Source organism: Leguminivora glycinivorella, chromosome 25 (assembly GCF_023078275.1).
Source record: "Leguminivora glycinivorella isolate SPB_JAAS2020 chromosome 25, LegGlyc_1.1, whole genome shotgun sequence".
Classification (NCBI taxonomy): domain Eukaryota; kingdom Metazoa; phylum Arthropoda; class Insecta; order Lepidoptera; family Tortricidae; genus Leguminivora; species Leguminivora glycinivorella.
The window spans coordinates 8,858,211-8,881,590 of NC_062995.1; the positions used below are offsets into that span (position 1 = coordinate 8,858,211).

General features: G+C 39.6%; 1 protein-coding gene across 1 annotated transcript in view; it reads left to right on the top strand.

Annotated features, from left to right (window-relative positions):
* LOC125239398 overlaps nt 1–20,064 on the top strand; it is a 43,454-nt gene extending 23,390 nt beyond the window's left edge. Inside the window, 10 exon segments of the mRNA XM_048146968.1 lie at nt 181–394; nt 1,022–1,110; nt 4,100–4,197; nt 6,130–6,268; nt 9,282–9,468; nt 10,549–10,675; nt 13,510–13,667; nt 15,202–15,288; nt 19,660–19,775; nt 19,838–20,064. Of these exon segments, the coding sequence (XP_048002925.1) occupies nt 181–394; nt 1,022–1,110; nt 4,100–4,197; nt 6,130–6,268; nt 9,282–9,468; nt 10,549–10,675; nt 13,510–13,667; nt 15,202–15,288; nt 19,660–19,775; nt 19,838–19,983 (1,361 nt within the window). The 3' untranslated portion in view covers nt 19,984–20,064.
* The last annotated feature ends 3,316 nt before the right edge of the window (nt 20,065–23,380 follow it).

Below are 23,380 nucleotides of genomic sequence, written 5' to 3' on the forward strand. Positions count from 1 at the left end.
ACCTGTAATTATTATTAATAAATATGAGTATGAGTATACAGATGTAATCCTAAACAGAGACAGGATCCTGGAGAAAATTTTCCGCTTTCTACAAACACTTCATCAATAACCCGAAAAGGGTATATTATCCAGGCATCTAATCACAAATTCTGAATACTAAAAAAACTAATAATCTTTCAGAGAACTTCACGGACACAATCGAAGACGAGAACGCGACCACCACCACCCCCGCCCCCACCACGCGCCGCCCCGCCCCCCGCACCACCAGGCCCCCGCCGCCCCCCAAGTGGGTCATCCCCGTCACCTTCTCCGTGGGGCCTTTAGAACCAGGCTTCGAAAATGACACGAAAATAGTCAAAAATATCACTGACAGTGTGCTGCAGAACGGGACTTGGTAAGTCACTGAAAAACTTCTAAATAACATACATACATACAATCACGGCTGTTTCCCAGAGGGGTAGGCAGAGATCACGGATTTCCATTTACTACGATCCTGACAAACTTTCGCTTGACACACTTTCATAACGTTTTTCATACACGCTCGTCGGTTTGGTACTCAGACAACGATATATATAATATACAAATACTTACATAGAAAACATCCATGATTCAGGAACAAATATCTGTGCTCATCACACAAATATATGCCCTTACCGGAATTCGAACCCGGGCCCGCGGCGTAGCAGGCAGGGTCACTACGCTCTACGCGCGCTAGGCCAGACCGGTCGTCAAACCGGTCGTACTTCCTTCTTCTTCTTTCTTTTAAGTATATTTTATTTTGGGGGTCAATAAAGAGTTTACTTACTTACAACTCATTCCCCGTGAGACCTAAGTAGTAACGGCTCAGCCACGACATTGGTCTAAGCGCGGCAGCAGTGAGCGGCGGCCATACATTGGAGCGAGACACAGCGATGGGACTTTTCATTCGCACGTATGGCTGCCGCTCACCGCTGTCGCGCTTAGACCAATGTCGTGGCTGTCTCTCCTCGCAAATTGTAGTAAATTAAATTCTTGTCTTCAGGTACGATGTTGGCAACGAGACGAAGTTAACCCACGGGTCACGCTGGGCGGAGAACGTCACGCATTTAATATGGATGAATGACACTGAAAGTAAGTCTTTTATCTATTACAAACTAGTCTGTCCCACTCTCCACTCTTCTCAATGTCATACTGGCCATCGACAACAAACTATATAGGTGAACAACTTAAGAAAGTCACCTGTTGTATGTGTGAGCAAAGACCTATATAACATACAGAAAAAGGTACGGTGAGCTAGATGGCGATACACCTTTGGGGTACGCTCGGCTAGATGGCGCTAATATTAATATTTGACATTTTAAAACATATCAAGCTAAGAATATAGGCCAAATTGTCAAAACTGAGGTTCAAAAGTTTTAAGCTTGTGTCGAGAGATGGGTGTGTGTGTGGATTGAGTGAGCACCTTCCGAAAATAAAAAAAAATATGCTGATCATTTAGTAAAAGTTCTAAAACAATTGTAAAACGAATCTCTGAATTTGTAAAAAGATAAATCAAAAGATACAGCCATTAACATGTGCTCACTCAGTTCTCACAAACTACCAACGAAAACAGTGAATATATTCATTTAACATATAATATTTATATACTAACATTTAGTAAAAAATAGGCCAACCTACCTCTATAAATATTAGATCACCTAGTGACGTATTAAATTTTTTACAAATAATTTCTTATGCTCACTCAATCCACACACTTTTGAAAAGCCGAATTTTGATGAAAAACATAAGATTTAGACCGCTATTATATGTGTATAGTTTAGTAAAAGTGAAATGGGAATTTGTAAAATACAAAACGAACCACTAATGTGTCAGGTTTTTTTATAATAAATTTTTGTAAGTGCTCACTCAGTCCACACGTTTTGAGAAAGTTAAAAATGTAAATATCTTACGATTTGTAGCACCTAAGACACTCGAAAGTACTTCAACATTTAGTAAAAATTTTTACTAAATATCCACCATCTAATATTTTATATTCGTTGTCTGGTTTTAAAGATATTCATACATAACTTTTCTCATACAAATGTATCAAGTAGGGTGACCACACTATGTCGGCTCCTGATTTTCCCGACCTTCCCATTGTCATATTGAGATTGGGGAGTTTCGTTCAATTTTGATAATAGTTTACCGGATTTGTAAGTGGGAGCGAGAAAAGAATAACTATTTCTCGCTCCCACTTACAAATCCGGTACGCTCATCTGTTAGCGCGATTAGATTACCAGGTTCTGGTTTCTTACTAGTGAAGTATTATATTCTTTGTTTCTTACCAATTATCATTCATGTCCTTTTTAATGCATGCATGTCGATATGGTTATTATCCTGACGTCGATAAAAATTACACAATACACATCATCACTAGGCCAAGAACATAACCTAAAAACAGTTTGCAGATGGAGAATTAATATGGTATTAGTTTAATATTATCAAAATTGAACGAACGAAACTCCCCAATCTCAATATGACAATGGGAAGGTGGGGAAAATCAGGAGCCGACATAGTGTGGTCACCCTACTTGATACATTTGTATGAGAAAAGTTATGTCTGAATATCTTTAAAACCAGACAACGAATATAAAATATTAGATGGTGGATATTTAGTAAAAATTTTTACTAAATGTTGAAGTACTTTCGAGTGTCTTAGGTGCTACAAATCGTAAGATATTTACATTTTTAACTTTCTCAAAACGTGTGGACTGAGTGAGCACTTACAAAAATTTATTATAAAAAAACCTGACACGTTAGTGGTTCGTTTTGTATTTTACAAATTCCCATTTCACTTTTACTAAACTATACACATATAATAGCGGTCTAAATCTTATGTTTTTCATCAAAATTCGGCTTTTCAAAAGTGTGTGGATTGAGTGAGCATAAGAAACTATTTGTAAAAAATTTAATACGTCACTAGGTGATCTAATATTTATAGAGGTAGGTTGGCCTATTTTTTACTAAATGTTAGTATATAAATATTATATGTTAAATGAATATATTCACTGTTTTCGTTGGTAGTTTGTGAGAACTGAGTGAGCACATGTTAATGGCTGTATCTTTTGATTTATCTTTTTACAAATTCAGAGATTCGTTTTACAATTGTTTTAGAACTTTTACTAAATGATCAGCATATTTTTTTTTATTTTCGGAAGGTGCTCACTCAATCCACACACACACGAGAGATGGCAGTCTATGCACTGTGATTACACATTTTTACTTTGACAGTCATTTTCTATAATACTCGATCCTCTTTGGTGTGAGTGGCGTGTTCGAATAGAGAACACATATTTAAAATTAGTAACACAAACAAAACAAACGCCTATTCGAACACGTCACTCACACATACAACAGGTGTTTCACCTATAGATAGTATTTTATGCAACTGGCGTTTAAGTAAGGTTAAAAAAGCTTAGTGGCGTGGGTAAATGAGGCGAAGCTGAAAATTGTTTATAAAGACGCCACGTGTATTTTTTTTAAAGATCTATGCACGACACTATAAATGACGAATAACACTACGGGAGTAAGGTACATAGGGACAAATCTCGACTGGGGGGCAATTGTAACTAATCCATTTTTTCCATTATTACACTATGATGTTGAGTTCTACATGTATCCACTGAACACGCCTACCATATACAACCGGTGGACGCTCTATTTAATAATGTAAACATTGTAAAACATGGATAAAATGGACCAGTTACATTTGCCCCCCAGTCGAGATTTGCCCCTATGTACAGTCAGCTGCAGAGAAAAGTAGACCTGCAGGAGGGTCTACTTTTCTCTGCAGCTGACTGTACCTTAGAAAAAATACGTTTCACAGCACGGAGTCGCAATTCCTTGCGATCAGCGGCCGTTACTTGCAGTCTATCACGACTTCAAATTCGATTCACTAGTGATTTTATATTATGTTTCCATATTTATGTTACCACCACACTAATTAGTCATATATTTTATTTGTATCATGTTGACCGTCTATAGTTGCCACTAGCAAAACAGTTTACATAAATGGTGGCGCCCTTACTAATTTCTACTGTTTTTTGCCATGGTGTAATATTCTGAACAATTTTGTTTTGCAGTGTTGGTACCAGACTTGGGCAAACACAAGTGGGTGCGATACAACGTGGGAGCGAGAGGGCTGTACCGTGTCGCACCGCAGAACCCCTCCGCTGGAGAGGTAAGAAAAAACACAATAAAAACTTATTATCAAAAAGTGCCTTAAGTGAGACATGAACTAACAGCCAATAGTGAACTTGACCGTAGTTAAAATAGAATATTTTATAATACCATGCACGAAATAAAGCATCAGATAATTATAAGAAAAACATGAACAGAAGTTATTTTTTAAATCCAATTTCTATTTAAAAAGTCAGGTGGAAATATACAGTACGTAAACGTAATAAGGGCGATAAATGAAACCAGGCATATAATTCAATATTGTTATCATTAATTAAGAGGTGTTTTTGAGTTACTCATAATTTTCAGCCCATAATTAATTTTTGAAAAAATTCCCAGCAGCAATGTACTGTAAACGTGGTTGCGATGACAATCAATGACAACTGTCAACTAGCGTTTAACGCGAGTGTGTTTGCATTACGTTGCGGGCCGAATTAATTTGTATGGATAAAAAAAATACTTCAATTTTAAGTAAAAGTTATCTAATTCCATTTTTTATGTACTATACTCACCACCGTTAAGAGGTTCGCCCGTATTAGGTTTACACCCTGTATAAAGTAACTGAGTTGACCGTGACGTCACTCAATTCGATTTCATATAAATTCCATTCCATATTAGCAAGTCGTTCAAAATCGTTTTGACAGTTCTAAAAAAGAAGCTGATTTGACTAGGAGGCAAGTAGCCTATTGCCGGCCGGTCGTAAGCTCAAGTCCCTCAGTGATTATTCCACTTATTTTTCTAAGTATATTGATAAGTTGTGTACTCTATGTCTAAACGCTACATGGCGCAGTCGGTAGGATTCGAACCTAGAACTATTTTACAGATATAGTATGAATTTTCTGAGATGAACTTTTCGCTTTAGCCGTAATCTGTTAAACAAAGGCCTTTGTGTCTATTGTTGACGGCGGCTAGCTCCCGTTTAAACGGCACGTGCTATAGTCTCAGTGTAGTTAGAAAGCAACTATCATGATAGTAATAAGGTTCAAATTCATAAAAAGCCCTTTCGGAGATAACACGTTTTGTCATCTTCAAAAAAAGTTACCTGCATACTGCAAACTGTTTAATAAATTTGAACCTTATTGCTATCATGATAGTTGCTTTTTAACTACACTGAGACTATAGCACGTGCCGTTTAAACGGGAGCTAGCCGCCGTCAACAATAGACACAAAGGCCTTTGTTTAACAGATTACGGCTAAAGAAAAAAAAATGAAAAAAAAAATGAAAAAATGAAAAATCTTTATTGATAACAATTGTTATATGTCCATATTTTGTTGCATAATATTTATGTCTCTATGTATATGTCATGCGTTTATCATCATTTATAAATTAATCAATCTACCTAATACAATTTTATTTTATTATTACTTACTACATACATATCCAAATCATTAAAATACAACATTAAATTGTAAGTGGAATGTCGAAAAACTCATCATAATTGTAGAACATCTTCTCAAGGAGCCATTTTTTAATTTTTAATTTGAAAGTTTCTGTGGAAGCTGCATTTCTAATGTGATCGGGTAAAGGCTTAAAGCGAAACGTTCATCTCAGAAAATTTATACTATTTATACCTACGGAATCTTGCTTCAACAATGTCACGTCCGAATAATATATGAAATAAAAAAGACCCTTCAAACTTTGCATAGTGACTTTTGAGGTCATAAATGTCATAATGAACAATTTTTATGATGGGAACCAAAGCTACGGCAACGGTGATTTATTTATTTTAATTGTACTGTTTGGACCTTATGTTGTCTGCAATAAACGTATTTATTTATTAAAGCTGAAATCGCAAGAAAATTGGACATTCCATAAATGAGCGACAGTCGGCATGTATGGAAAAGCCAATTTTTTTTTGTTGTAAATAGTAAAAATTGTTTATTATGACCTCAAAGGTCACTATGCAAAATTCTATTTTCTTGAATGTTGCAGACAGCAGAAGCGGCGGCCGCTCGTGCGTCCGCGCTGTACCTGGGCGGGGCTCCGGCCGAGCGCGCTCTGCTATTGGATGACGCGTTTGTGCTGAGCCGCGCGCGCCGACTGCCCGCGTCGCGCGCTGTGGCCGCCGCAGGTACTATACTAGCCAGTGCTTCGGCCGAACTCGGCTCCGTTCGGTTATCATCGGCTAGGAGTAGCGAGAATGCCGATTGCTCACCTCGCGCTCTGTAGCTGCCGCTGGTACGGTATAGTATTGACTGGCGTTCGGGCAAAATCGGCTGCGTTTGGCTATCATCGGCTAGGGTGGCCGAGCGCGCTCTGCTATTGGACGACGCGTTTGTACTGAGCCGCGCGCGCCGATTGCCCGCATCGCGCGCTGTGGCCGCCGCAGGTACTATAACTATAGCCAGTGCTTCGGCCGAACTCGGCTCCGTTCGGCTATCATCGGCTAGGAGTCGCGAGACCGCCGATTGCTGCTCTGCGCTCTGTAGCTGCCGCTGGTACAGTATAATATAGACGGGCGTTCGGGCAAGATCGGTGTCGTTCGGCTATCATCGGGCTAGCGGTAGCGAGGCTGGTAGCCGCCGCAGGTACGGTATAGTATTGACAGTCGTTCGGGCAAAATCGGCTGCGTTTGGCTATCATCGGCTAGGGTGGCCGAGCGCGCTCTGCTATAGGACGACGCGTTTGTACTGAGCCGCGCGCGCCGATTGCCCGCATCGCGCGCTGTGGCCGCCGCAGGTACTGTACTATAGCCAGTGCTTCGGATGAACTTGGCTCCGTTCGGCTAGCATCGGCTAGGAGTCGCGAGACCGCCGATTGCTCACCTCGCGCTCTGTAGCTGCCGCTGGTACAGTATAATATAGACGGGCGTTCGAGCAAGTTCGGTGTCGTTCGGCTATCATCAGCTAGGGCGCCTGTCGAGCGCGCACTGCTATTGGACGACAGGTATTATACTATAGCCAATGCTTCGGCCAAACTCGGCTCCGTTCGGTTATCATCGACTAGGAGTAGCGAGAATGCCGATTGCTCACCTCGCGCTCTGTAGCTGCCGCTGGTACGGTATAGTATTGACTGGCGTTCGGGCAAGATCGGTGTCGTTCGGCTATCATCGGCTAGGGTTCCGGCCGAGCGCGCTCTACTATTGGACGACGCGTTTGTACTGAGCCGCGCGCGCCGGTTGCCCGCGTCGCGCGCTGTGGCCGCCGCAGGTATACTATAGCCAGTGCTTCAGCCGAACTCGGCTCCGTTCGGTTATCATCGGCTAGGAGTCGCGAGACCGCCGATTGCTCAATAGCTGCCGCTGGTACAGTATAATATAGACGGGCGTTCGGGCAAGATTGGTGTCGTTCGGTTATCATCGGCTAGGGTTCCGGCCGAGCGCGCACTGCGATTGGACGATAGGTACTATAGCCAATGCTTCGGCCGAACTCGGCTCTGTTCGTTTATCATCGGCTAGGAATCGAAGTACTCGCGGGGTACTATGTATGCAATGCACAGTGGTTCAGGCGAACTCGGCAAAACTCAATAGCAAAGTATAAACCGGGATTTGAAACCACGACCTGTGGATTGAAAGATAAAACTAAAAAAAAGATAGAATTCCAGATTGATTTCTTTTTAATCCAGTCACTATTTAACGAACTGAAATCATCTAAATTTAAGCTAGTTCTGTCATCATCCTCCTTGCGTTATCCCGGCATTTGCCACGGCTCATATTAGGAGCCTGGGGTCCGCTTTGACAACTAATCCCAAGATTTGGCGTAGGCATTAGTTTTACGAAAGCGACTGCCATCTAACCTTCCCACCCGAAGGGTAACTAGGCCTTATTGGAATTAGTCCGGTTTCCTCACGATGTTTTCCTTCACCTAAAAGCGACTGATAAATATCAAATGACATTTCGCACATAAGTTTCGAAAAACTCATTGGTACGAGTCGGGGTTCGAACCCGCGACCTCTGGATAGTAAGTCGCACGCTCTTACCGCTAGGCCACCAGCGGCAAGCAGCAAATTGAAGCTAGTTCTATAAACATTTCAATATTGAATAATAATATTATTTTCCATGTCTTCGGAAAGGTGTCACAGGTAAAAAGGCACTCATCACTGTGTTCAAGAATGTGCCTTGTGCCTCAAGCAATAAGCACTCAATTTGCTCACTTGTGGCTTTCTCACTGTAACGGTCTTTGCACAGTACACTTTATTCTAATAAATATTTATTAACAAAAAATAATTGTTATATTTCAAAATCACGAAATCGTATCCAATCTTCAGAAATGTTAATTTTTCACTTTTTTATTGTTTTTATTAACTTTAACTGAGGATGTACACTGTTACGTAACGATAGATGTCGCCACTGCGAGTACTGAATAGAGTCATGTGTTGCCAAGTCAAAAAAACCTCGAAAAAGAGTAAAGATTTGCGTCCACTTATGCGGAATGGAGCCGCGTTGAATCGAGTCCTCACGCATTTGAAATCGTCCACTGGGCTCGTCGAGTCGAGTCTCATAAATTCGCCTTCTGCATTTCTTATGAAACTGCGTCCATTAGCGACGCGTCGAATCGCATTCAAATGTATGAGGACGATTCGACGCGGCTCGATTCCGATAAGCAAAGAGGATCGAGTTTTATAGAGAGTTACTGTCAAAGTAAAATGTGTAACCACAGTGCATAGACTGCCATCTCTCGACACACGCTTAAAACTTTTGAACCTCAGTTTTGACAATTTGGCCCATATTGTTAGCTTGATATGTGTTAAAATGTCAAATATTAATATTAGCGCCATCTAGCCGAGCGTTCCCTAAAGGTGTAACGCCATCTAGGCCACCGTACCTTTTCCTCTAGGGCTTTGAGGTACGTTTTTTTCTTAGACTATCCGTCTATACGGAGTTACATATCCGACCCGATAAGTTGAACAAACTGGTTTTTGAAATTCGAACTATGTGCAATTTCCACAATGTTGTTATTTCAAGGACAAATTATCTCGATTTATCGGGTTTCCCTAGTAAACCCTCGATATGTCGTTGGCCCAAGTAAACGTCAGGCTTTCGTTTTACAGTGACAGCAGTCGGTAACAGTGGCGCCACCTAGCGTCATCCAATGTCAGTTTGCCTCCTCATTTATATAATAACTTTTTAATTTTAATATTTCCAGCTCGTCTAAACAAGGAGACGCACTGGGCCCCCTGGCGAGTGGTTCTAAACCATTTGTCCTGGTGGAAAGAGCTGCTGCGTCTAACTTCGTCTGGACCGCCTCTGGCCAAACTGTTGGTCACCCTACACCCGGATACGGTGACCATATATACCAGTCAGGAGATGGAAACGCTCAATGAAGATCAATTGTAAGTAGTTCATAAGAATCATAAGATACTGTGTAACTTTGTCCAGCCTACATCGTGGTCACTACATTCGTACCTTAAACTGTTGATGGTCACCCTACCTTCGGAGTGACAACCTATAGCCAAACTGGTCACCCTACATCCAGATACATGGTTTTTTTATGTCAAATACTACAGAAGACAATCATTTATTGTGCCAAATTCGATACGAGTCTAGTAGCCTGTAGGCTACTTGCCTCCTAGTCAAATCAGCTTCTTTTTACGAACTGTCAAAACGAATAGGCTAGTTTCCTATACTTAAAATAAAATGTTTTAGGCAGTGCACGAAAAGCACCACATAATTAGAAGAAAAATATGGACAGTAGTTATTTTTAAACATAATTTCTATTTAATAAGTCAAAGAGAAACATATAAAATAAATGACCGTGACGTCACTCCTCAGTATTTCATAGTAATTCCGTATTATAGCAAATCGTTTTAAAAAGAAGCTGATTTGACTAATAGTAGGAAACTAGCCTATTTGAACGACTTGCTATTATGGAATTTACATGAAATCGAATTGAGTGACGTCACGGTCAACTCAGTTACTTTATATATTTCTACCTGACTTATTAAATAGAAATTGGATTTAAAAATAACTTCTGTCCATGTTATTCTAATAATTATCTGATGCTTTATTTCGTGCATGGTATAAAATATTTTATTTTAACTACAGTCAAGTTCCCTATTGTATATGTATAAGGGCCATTTTTTTCAAAGTTGTCCACCCCACTTTTTTTTTTGGATTTGGAATTTTTTTTGTGGTTTCCACTCAGAATCGCGAGCTCTTTCAATTCTAATAGGAGAAAAAAGTGTCCCAAGGTTTTTTCCCATTCCGTTACCATATTTTCATACATTTTGTATGGCGGTAACGGAATGGAAGGTTCGAAAAAATGTATGGAAATCTTGGGACATTTTTTTTCTCCTATCAGGATCGAAAGAGCTCGCGATTCTGAATATTAATCGCGTAAAAAATACCCATGTTACAAAAAAAGTGGGGTGGACAACTTTGAAAAAAATGGCCCATAAATCTCTGTCTGACAGATGGCTAAGCGGCGCGCTACTGACGGCCGGTGTTGAGTGGGAGAACGAGAAGGTGACCAAACAGGCGGTACGCCTGTTCGATTCCTGGCGCAGCACCAACAAGACCATACCCGAGATATATCAGGAGGTGAGCACTATAGCACAGTATAATAAAAAATAATATCATACAATATGGCCGCTCCTTGCTTCCCGCTGAAAGTGCCGCTCTCGGTTACCTCACAGTTACCGCCTGTCGACAACGCAAACAGTCGACCTGTCATATCTCACTCACACAAGCATGGTACGCGTTCACCTACACGAGCTTAGACTGTGTGCTAGGAACGCCCCATACAACCATTTCAGTCGCAAAATCTTCAAATCAGTAACTAACTGTCAAATGTGACATAACGCGTGGTAACGTCGTGCAAACAATGCGACCGTATTGATACAATAACAAAATGTAGTCGTCGTGTGCACTCGTTACGGTAACAAAATGTGTACGAATTTGTGGCTGTCAATGTCACTGTCAGAATGACTTTTAACGACACTTTATTAGTCGACGTTTGCACACATAACGGTAACAACATGTGGACGAATTTGTGGCTGTCATTGTCACTGTCAGAACGGTTTCTGACAGTGACATTGACAGAATTTGTACACACATGTGTAGGTCTGATTACCGAACTGCTCCTAAACCACTGTATCCGCAAATGACAATCTGAAATACGAAGGTTTCTCAAACTGTCTTGTGAAGTTGTGGACTGGTTGCTTTGAATCATTTAAATATGAGCGAATTAAATAATATAAACGACGACGACCATTTAAGCACTCTTCGACATTTTATAGAAATGTGGGAAAGTTAAGAAAAGTGCAGAATGATAATACAAATAGATAAGCACTTTATAGTTACTTAATGTATTAAATATATTTTTAATTCTTATTCATAAAAATGAAGTGTAGTGTTGCTTTACACAATAAAAGTAGGAATCAAATGAAATAGAGTATTTACTGTGATATTAATAGAATTTCTGTTGCGCAATGATAGTTTTTTTCAGTACAGATGCTGCTTTTTTAACGCAGTAGTGCGAGCAAATCAAGCAATGATTCATTTCTTGTCTGGTCGAAACTCTTAGCTTAGATTTAGGTACTGAAAATCGTCGTACGATACACGTGCGGAAAGGACATTCACAACTCGTGTCGATTTAAAACACTCCCTTCGTTCGTGTATTAATTTATCGCTACTCGTATCGATTTTCCTCTTTTCCGCACTAGTATCTACAAGTATTTTGTTTGGGTTACAAAAAAACGCATTATTTACTCTACTACGTTTTATTTATGTCTCTTTAACATTACACATTTGTAGACACTTATCTATACAAAAATCTTGACAAAAGAAGTACAACAGATCGCTGAAATTAATGTTGATAGTAATATTAATGACGACTACTTCAACAAGTGTCAATTGTGAAATGCCGCAAAATACTAGTTGCTCTATAGAAGACCATAATAATATGATCCCCGATCCTTTACAACCCAGCAGCTCGGTACGCACGTTACAATTTTTTTTTAATCTTCTTTAGTGAGGGCAACTGAGTACGACGGCATATTTAATTGTTTATAAAGTTTGAGGATACCTGGAAAAAATTAATACAAGAAGCATTCACTGCCTTCGGTCACGCGTGTACGCTGCGACCATTTTGCGACCGTTTGTCGACCGTTTGGTGACCGTTTGGCGACTGTTTTTTACATGGAATATTACCGTCTTAATCCATATTTTAACAACTTTATTGGTTTTCTAGGCATTATTTTTATTATTTCAGTATAGTATATGCACCGGAGCACTAAAACTTCACCAATCAATATACATAACACGCAAACACCGAGTAGTCAATAATATTATTACTGGTTAAACTGAGGTAAATTGATGGCGCGTTGATAAATTTAGACTTATTTTATGAAATCACTCGAGCAATTTAATTGGCCATGGTAATTAGCCCACATTATATTACAAATGCAAACAATATTTATCTTTAACAAATTCTTACGCCATTACATTTTAATGTCAAATGATTTTATTTCATTTTTACTTTGACGTCTCTCACGTCTCTGACAGTCGCCATTTGAAAAGAATGAAATGAACGAATGATTTTGGAAAAGTAGTCGCCAAACGGTAACAATGTGTGCACGCGTAGTGCACACTTCTGTGACCATTTGTGCCTGTTACCAATCGTCCCCATTTGGGTCGCTGCGACTAAACGTCGACCGTACTGCGACTAAGCATTGAGACCCGAAGACCTGTGTGTACACAAAATAGGAGGATTTGCGTAGGAACGGCGACCGATTATGGTTATATGGGGCGCCTCTTTCATATATTTGATCGCCATTGTACGAGGTGTTGCTCATGGGAGCCTGGGATCCGCTTTGACAACTAATCCCAAGCTTTAACAGTACCAGTTTTACGAAAACAACTGCCCTCTGACCTTCCAACCCGAAGGGTAACTAGGCCTTATTGGAATTAGTCCGGTTTCCTCACGATGTTTTCCTTCAGCGAAAAGCGACTGGCAAATATCAAATGACATTTCGCACATATGTTCCGAAAAACTCGTACCAATTAGTTGTCAAAGCGGACCCCAGGCTCCCATGAGACGTGGCAAAATGCCGGGATAACGCAAGAGGATGGTGATGACATTTCTCGTAACATGACTTTCATCCGTCATCACATGACCGTACCACATGACCATACATCGGGGTTTTGGGAGCGGGAATGAATTTGTGTATTTATAACTCTGTTTATAGTAACTTGAATTACTGAAATATAGATTAAACTATGTATCTGGCTCCAAATGTACCTAGAAATGTTATAGTAATGTCTGTTGTTCATCGTTTTCACCCTTTTTGGGCTAGTGTAAATCATTCCCGCTCCCAAAACCCCGATGTATGCACATGACATACTCTAGTTTGACTAATCCTCAAATTTTGCAGGCGGCCTTCACAGCGGGCGTGCGGACATACGGTCTAGTAGGCTGGCAGACATGCTGGAAGGCATTAACAGCGTCCTACGCGGCCCCGCGTCCTTTATACAGCCACCGAGCGTTGCTAGCCGCTCTAGCTTCGCCTAAGGACGACTGGCTGTTCTACAGGTAGGACTTATGATTTAGTGGACGGTGGTTCTACAAGTAAGGCAATGAAGCTGGCAAACTTGCTGGAAGGCATTAACAGCGTCCTTTATACAGCTACCGAGCGTTGCTAGCGGCACTAGCTTCGCCTAAGGACGACTGGCTATTCTACAGGTAGGACTTATGATTTAGTGGACGGTGGTTCTACAGGTAGGACAATGAAGCTAGCAAACTTGCTGGAAGGCATTAACACCGTCCTTTATACAGCCACCGAGCGTTGCTAGCCGCTCTAGCTTCGCCTAAAGACGACTGGCTGTTCTACAGGTAGGACTTATGATTTAGTGGACGGTGGTTCTACAAGTAGGACAATAAAGCTGGTACACATGAGAGAAGGCATTAACACCGTCCTTTATACAGCCACCGAGCGTTGCTAGCTGCTCTAGCTTCGCCTAAGGACGACTGGCTGTTCTACAGGTAGGACTTATGATTTAGTGGACGATGGTTGTACAAGTAGGGCAATGAAGCTGGCAAACTTGCTGGAAGGCATTAACACCGTCCTTTATACAGCCACCGAGCGTTGCTAGCGGCACTAGCTTCGCCTAAGGACGACTGGCTGTTCTACAGGTAGGACTTATCATTTAGTGGACGGTGGTTCTACAGATAGGACAATAAAGCTGGTATATACTTGCGAAAAAGAATTAACAGCGTCCTTTATACAGCCACCGAGCGTTGCTAGTGACTCTAGCTTCGCCTAAAGACGACTGGCTGTTCTACAGGTATGTAACTTAGTGTAAGGCCCGAGTGTACGCTCATATTAAGTCATATGAGCCGTGGCAGTTGCCGGGATAACGCAACGAGGATGATGACCTTTTTTTTTTCCCCTCACTAGCTCGGAAACACGTGTTTTGTCCTTCAATACCAGCGGGTAAAAACGCATTTTATCCACTAGTGGGTAAAGTAATTTGACCTTGAATAAAGTCAAATTTACTGCTTTAAAATTGATAAAAGTAGGTAAATCTAGTAATAAAGATGATTTACCACCTGTGAAACTACTGGAAGCAGTGATAAACGCATTTTTTGCGTTGTAGTTTCCTCGCTGTAGTGAGGGGAAAAATGTTGTGTTACACTCGGGTGCAAATGTATTTTACTTCTCGTGTGTTAAAAAACTCGCAAGTTCAGGATTCTATTCTCGAACCACTCGCTTCACTCGTGGTTCAACTATAGAATCCTTTCACTTGCTCGTTTTTCAATTCCACACTCGGCGTTAAAAAACTTTGCCCCCTTGTATAACAAATAACTATTTTGACGGAGTGGGAATGCTGTTACGCACGATGTGTGGGACTCGCCTTTTCTTTCCCCTCCCCTATCGAGAGGGGGGAAACTTGGCCCTACCCACTAAACCCACTCCGGCGTTCCATCCTCTTTGCCGTTCGTGAGGGCGCGCTGGGATCGATGTTGTCATCATGTCAATCACCACGGCGCCCTCCGGCATTGCCCGGCCAAGGCTAGGAGGATGATGACCTGTCACAAAGTTAATAAGCCACCATCTTGTTTGCAGGTTCGCATTCACCGCGCTGTCTCCTGAGGCTCAGAGAGGCCGCGAATGGAAGCAGTGGATCACAGCACTGTGCGCAGCCGCATGCAGGTAAAGCATACTGCAAAGTTTGTTTTTTTTTTCTCATGCAGAAACGTCTGCGAGCGATATTACATATTTTTAAACGGAAAAGTTCACACCGGCAGGACTCGAACCTGCGACCTCCGGCCTTGCCGGGGCCATCCGCCTCCGTGCCGTGGCGCAGTTGGAAGCGCGATGGCCCCGGCAGAGCCAGAGGTTTCCATTTTCCCTTTAATTTAAAAATACATACTGCGAAGTTTTTGAAAATATGTGTTGAAAATGTTTAAATATATTCAGAGTAAAATTAAATTCTGTAATAACTAGATGTTTGTAAATAAAGGCATGATTAATATCGATATTTTTTTACCGATTTGAATCGCGCGGTGTGTCACCATTAGTGCCGATCACTGGTGATATGTGACAATCCATCACAGAAAGGCCCTTATGGCAGGTATTGAGTTAGGCACAGATCCTAAATCTGCATTAAATAAGCTATCTAATACAAAAAAAATCATGGCCCTAGGCCACGTACTTTTTTTTTAAAAAATCATCAAGCATACACATGCTAAGTATTGCACTTTTGAGAAAACGTGAAAAGAAGTTTGAAACTCACTTTAAGGGTGTTCCCATTGGAAGTTACATAGATGACGATTGATTGTGTATCTCAAGGTACATTTCTTTGAGAATCAGTTGTGATTGTGTTTCATCGACTTCCAGATCATGAAAAATCGAGCTTTGATTAGGGCAAGTCGCTTATAAGAAAAAATTAGGAAAACATATTTTTTTGGCTTTTCTTCTAATATGTTGCTATCTGAACTATAGTACATAGTTATATATGTTTCAACTTACATTTAAGGATAGAAATAAAATCCCATGGTTCATTAAATATGTATATTTTAATCAGAATATCACAATTAGAATATTTAACATCTGCTCCTATAATAATAATAATTTTCGTATAGAGACTTCTAAATTATATTTAATCAGTCTACACATTTATAACTAAAGTGTCAGAATTATTCTGCATGTCTTATTTTTTTATTTATAAATTTTTAAAGTTACATAAAAATCACAAATTATTGACTCCCATACATTTGGGAAAAGGGCCCTTATGACCATCACAGATAAAAATTACTCATTGCTAATGTATTTTATTATTTTAGTTACTTATCTTGTATTATAACAGAATACCAAAGAAAAAATGTTATATGAAGTAAACTTAAAATCTTGATCATTAATCAGTAATTCTCATAAAACGTTTATTATAATTATTAATTCACACAGTACCTACCAGATCGATTTGTAATTCTTAATATTTGTTTTTTAATTATTTAAGACACTTAGTATATCGGAAGAAAACACATCTTACCACCGATAATGTCACCAATAAGGGACCATTCATAAACTACGTACCGTCAACTGCTGCAACATTGCCAAGAGCGCGGCGTGCGAAGTGTCGCGAGTAAGAGAGAGACAGTGGTAACGGCGGCATTAGTCAAAGGAAGAACATCTTCGCTTTGACACGCCGCCGAGTGAGGTTTGAAGTCAGATTGCACTTAGTAGCTACTCACGAGTAAGATTTTTATTTTAAAGTGACGACTAGGTACCTAAATCGGGTAATTTTTAAATTAGGTATCAAAGTACTTCATTGAATCGTACCTATATAACATAAACTAACTTATAAACAAAAGTTGTAAGTAATTACAACATTTTTTAACAACAGTTTTCATATTTTCGAACGCGCTCTGGCATAAGGGCCCTTTTCTACTAAACTTTGAGCTGAATTTTAATATAGAAATACTTAACGTACACTACTGAAACCAAGCTACAATTGCACGTCTATTCGTATATTTTACTATTTTGCATAAATTCAAAAATCGATAATTTCGAACGATTTTACAAAAACGTCGATATCTCCGTAACTAGAAACCGCCATAAGGGCCCTTTTCTTATGGATTGTCACTATAGCGATAGAGGATTAAAGAGGCGGATTACTACTAAATGCGCGGTTCATATACGTAGTTATTATACATTCAATACTTAATATACATTACTGTTTTGGGTGCTATAACAAAAATAGTATGATTATCAGACATCGTAATTTTTCCAGCAATTTGAATGAGCCTTAATTGGTCGTCTGCCTAGAAAACATGTGTATTGTGTATGTGTATTGCAGGAATTGCAAGGAAAGTTACGCGATGTCTCACTCTCTTTACTTACTTACCAATCTACATTATATGTACCTGAAGGTGATCATAATTAGTTATTTGTTTTTCACCACACCAACACGAACAATAGGCTACTAGACTCGTATCGAATTTAGCTCATCAAGTTATTGTTTTCTGTAGTATTTGACTTAAGAAATCAATATGTATAGCTTGCGGGCATTAAAAGTGCGTGATGACTGCGTATTTTTAATTAAAGATGTGTGTATGTTTTTTTTTAAATTATGGACTCCGAAAACGGTGTTGGCCAATGGAGTGACGTCACATAATTCAGATCAACTATGGAAATTAGAGGTAGTAATCTGATCTCCATAGAAGCAACCTCTATTGTATTAAAATTCATAGTCGTTGACGGGTGTGACAGTGTGAAATATTTTTTCTAAATATACTGACGTCATGTCATAGATATTCTATAGATTAATATGGCTGATGTTGTTTTTGCCTGATCACGTAAAAATAACTTTAAATTATTTTTTGCGGGTTTTTAAGTCGTAATAAAATATGGTACTATTTTTTTTTCGTTTAATTAGACAGTAATTAATAATATAAGACATACTTTGAAAAAGGGTCAAGTAGCCTATACTAGCTATAAAACATCAAATTAATTTATTCAATATTTATGATTCAAAATCATTATTCATAGGTAAATTCTACCAGCCAGCTTAAGACATCAGGTTAATATTTGTATGAAAATACTTTGCACTCTTGTGAATAAAGTGCAATTTCGCTATCTGTTTTCGAATAGCAAAGTAAGCCTTTACCAGTTGGTGTGGTGAAAAGGTTGTTCAGAATACTCTGAACATACCCTACATCCAGTCTAATTAAACAAAATTTTTGCATAAATGCTTCTCTTTGCGGCCGATTTCGATCACATTCTATCAGAATAATAATGGTTATTGTTATATATTGAAACACACTGCCCGTGCCCGTGTGGTGACGGGTTAAGAATTTCACCACCCCCTGTCTTCCCGTGGGTGTCGTAGAAGTCGACTGTGGGATTTGGGTGAAATTGTGGCGTAGGCGAGAGGCTGGCAACCTGTCACTGCAATGTCACAATTTTTCGTTTTTCGTTTTCTTTCAACCCCTTAATTGCCAAGAGTGGCACTGAGACTTTAGTAGTTTCATGTGCTCTGCCTACCCCTTTATGGGATACAGGCGTGATTGTATGTATGTATGTATATATTGAAACTAGTAATTAATTAATAAACTATACGTACTCCGTACTTAAGCTACTTATATCAACAAGCTACATGACAACTGTGTATGAAAAACAATCGAGTTCGGTTGACAGTTCATATCGTTCTGGAATGTCTACAGTCGGTTCATCTTTACTTGTCAGTTCAGTTCAGTTTTTAAAATTAAATGGCTTCAGTCCATTGGGACTATTTCGCCAGTGTCAAGGTGATATGAGCTAATATTAGTAATTTTTGTACAGTAAGTACGACATTGTACGGTGACTTAGCACTTGTAAATTGATAGCTAGATTTTACAAGAGCACGTGGACTACCGGCCGTTTACGACAAAAAAGAGGCTAAACGCGTTTCGAGAACAATTCTTCATCAGCTTCTCACTACACCATTAGTTTACTGCATAATAAGCTATCAATATTACACTTTAAACAACATTAATGAGTAAAAGAAAAATAAATTATTCACGACACGAAACCGCTAAGATGGCGTCCCAACCGGAAGACCATCTTTACTTGTCCTATCATGTAAACAAACGAAACGTCAAATATGATCGATGATTAATATCGATCGTTCTTAACGATAAGTTGTCATCCTAACATTACGACTCATAGACAATCTAGACTTCGTAATGTCAGGAGTTTTTGATGTCATCCGTTCGTAATTACGACTATTGATGAAAATCGTTTTAGAAATGATATTTTTCAGTGGTTTTTTGATTGATTTCAATACTTTACAATACAATACAAATATTCTTTATTGTTCATAAATATAACAAAATTACATCACATAACTTTAATTAACTTTGTGAGTTTATTTAAGTGTATAATAACATTTTTAGTGATGGTTAATGTGCAATTCCAGAGAAAAGTGAGATAATGTTTTCCAGCAGTGTTTGTTTACATGATTGGACAAGTAAGGTTGAACTGAGTGTAGAACCATAGACCCGAGAGAAGAGTTCCGTTCCTCACAGGTGTGTTTGTCGCTAGATGGCGCGGCGCGGCGAGCACGTGGCGCGTGCTGCGCGCGGCGCCCGCGCCGCCGCCGCCCGCGCTGCTGGCCGCCGCGCGCTGCCTGCACCAGCCGCACGACTACTACCGGGTAAGTAACAGTGTAGTTATTATTGTATTTAATAGGTGGCGCTAAAAATTGAGGTGCGGTTCTTAGTATGAAGATTGTCAATCCTATTTAAAGAGCTCTTCGGCGACCTAAGGGGAGCGCTGGGTGCGTTGGACACCATCGCTCTGAACGCGGCGTGGGTAGCACAAGCCGACACGGACCTTCAACGATACTTCACCGCCGTCAAACCTTAAATCTACCCTCACTGACAATCGAAAAGGCAAAGTCTATGCAATGCAGTACTTCAAGCAATTGTAATCCACTTTAAAACCATGTCTTAGGCACTGTTCCTACCAAAAGCGAAAGTGATGAGCTATTAGGGATAGAAACGAATAGAAGTCGCTCCCGTGTAGGGTTGCAAATAGAAAAAAAACCAAATGCTTTTTTTTTCAGAATTATGAAAAAAACCAAACACCATGGTTTTTTTTTCTAGAAATATGGTTTTTTTTTCAGATGAAAAAATAATACGATAATAACGAATTTTCGTGATTTGTAATGTGTCAATAACAATAACGTACATTTTGAATTCGATAAACTTTCAGTATACAAACATTTATTGGGGAATCCCCGATGCAGCGTGGGGAGGCGGTGGTGTTGCCAACAGTAAATAGCGATAACTACTAACTACAGATTGTGTAAATGTTAGTTTTATAAAACCAGAAATTAAAGCTATGAAATTAAATTTGTTTAATAGTTAACATAAAGTCTAAAAAACCGTATAAAAGTATTAACAGTTCTGCAAATTTTGAGATTTCGACCTTTAGAAAAAAAAACATACTCCAGAAAAAAACTGTTTTTTTTTCACGTTTTTTTTTTGTTTTTTTTTTCAAGCCAGAAAAAAAAAACGTTTTTTTGCAACCCTACTCCCGGGTTGCAAAAAGACAGATAGAGCGTGCGATTTATACTTCATGGCACTATAACTCGCTTTCTTATTTACACGGGAGCGACCATATGCGCGGATCCAGGGGGGCGGTCATTGGGGTCATGACCCGCCCCTGGAGCCTAGGCTGGCCATACAAATGGATCATGTGACACCCCCCCCCCCCCTAAGGGGGCCTGGGCCTTTACCACATGACCCCCCCCCGGGCACGAAGCTGGATCCGCGCTTGGGAGCGACTGTCTTTTGTTCGTTCCTATAGCTCATCGTTTTCTCGCTTTTGGCACATCTCGAATATATGAAAGAGGCGCGTTCCTAGCACACAGTCTAAGCTCGTGTAGGTGAACGCGTACCATGCTTGTAGGAGTGAGATATGACAGGTCGACTGTTCGCGTTTGTGACAGGCGGTAACTGTGACGTAACCGAAAGCGGGCGGCACTTTCAGCGGGGAGCGGGAGTGGCCATACTGTTCGATAGTACTCATTATACTGTGGTTATGGCAAGCGACATATTGGGTAAATCCACGTAAAAGTAACGTGAGTCACGACTTCATTGCGTGTTTATTTGAACTACAGCTGCAAATGAAAGGATCTATGAATATATCGGGAAATTAACACTTAATTAGAGATAGATTATCACTAAGGGCCCATTTAGACGGTACGAGAACTCGTATGCGAGTTTTATTACATTGCGGTATTTGAGGGCTGTGCAAAATTGTATGTACCCTTAGTAGCCCGCAATGTAACTAAAATCGCATGCGAGTTCGCACGCCGTCTAAATCAGGTCTTAAACTTGCGTCGTGAATAAATGGAACATAGCAAGCATAGAGCAAGCGCCCGCAGTATGCGTCGCGCCCTCGATATATAAAGGCGGGGTCGCTACTCTTGAGAAAGGTCCTCGAAAATGGATCGAAACATGTCGAACGCTACATCGACTTAACACGTGAGTAACCCGCTTAAATATATTTTTAAATGGAACATGCCATAAAATCGTGATTCGTATTACTCTTGCCGCGATCTTTGCTTGAGATCATCAAATGTCATCGATGTAACAAATGTCTTATTACGTGTTGTATATGCCCTTTTTACATTCCGTTCCATTTATATGATTCCTGCCTGTTTTGCTCAGTATTATTTATTTTTTAGGTATTTATTACTACCTAATCTAAAAGTGTAATCAGGGTACGTTGCTGAATGGCACAAACGCTCACGAAACGAAACGCTCGTAGATATCTATCTCTATCGCTCGTGCGTATTGGCGCGACAGAGCCAGACTACCTTTCGCGGCGTTTCGTTTTCGTTTCGCGTAGAAATGCCATTCGGCTACGCACCTGTAGTGTAGATCAGCAGTTCTCGAAAAGTTTGTACAAAAATTAAGGAAAAAAGTTAAATTTGTTTTTTGTTATTCCTATTTTGTTACCAAGATTTTTTTGATGAATTGAGATTTTAGTAAGTTTTATTTCGTCATTAAGATTCTATAGTGTCTATATTTTCTTAATTATAACAATTATCCTGTATATATTTTACGAAAATCGACTTATATTACTAAATGTTGGTAACAAAATAGGATCAATTAAAATTTGCTGACGTGGCTATGTACAAAGTTGACGGGAACTGCTTAGAAAATTATAGTAGTAAAAATTAAATGTCCGGTTTTTTAGAACTTTACTATAATTTGAAATAAGAACCAAAGTTTTGGCGATTACTACAGACACACAGACGTTGTCAAATACATATGTATACAAATAGGATTGTCTTGTTACTCATAAATATCTAAATATGCTTTTACTGACGAAACTATGTACTTGACTAACTTAACACAGCAAAAAGGACTGTTCAAGTTTCTAATGACTTGAGTTGCAGGCGTCCATAGGTGACGGTGACCGCTTTCCATCAGGCGGACCGTATGCTTGTTTGCCACCGACGTAGTACCAAAAAAACTAAAGTATATTCAGGTATTTTCGAGTTGGTACATTTTTTTACCTGGTTCTTTTGAAATTTTATTTTTTCCAAATGTATTAATATTTTATTTTATTAGTCATTTACTCAATGATGATATTCTATTTTATCGTTTTATAGGTAAGTTTCTTTTTTATTTATAAAGGCCAGTTTAGATGGGACAATTTTTTCGCAATGCGAAAGTTGTCCAAATCGATATTTGAGCGATTCTATCATCCCGTCTAGACTGCTCTTAAGACGATACAACTATTCAACTCTTGTCTATTCCATATATCCCTAAACTACTCTTTATATCATAAGGTACTGGTCCACCAAAATAGTTATCGGCGATAGAAAGGGACAAAAGATAGTCGCTCCCGTGTGAATAAAAGAGAAAGGATGATAGCGCGAGCGAGAGTTCGTCACCAAAGGTATATTGAATAGGGAAGATATAATGTAACTCGTCGCTGGTACCTCTTAGTTTTCGAGTTATTTACAGATGGCACTGTTTTCAATGTTTAAAAGTGCCATCTAGTGAGATAATAATTAATTACATTGCAAAGTAACCTTATCTGAATATGATTCAATATTTTGAGCCAGGCGGCACCTCGATTTTTGGCTTAGGGGCAAAGAGGATAGAGTATTAAAGAGAGTTACTGTCAAAGTAAAATGTTTAATCACAGTGAATAGACTGCCATCTCTCGACACAGGCTTAAAACTTTTGAACCTTAGTTTTGACAATTTGGCCCATTTTCTTAGCTAGATATGTTTTAAAAT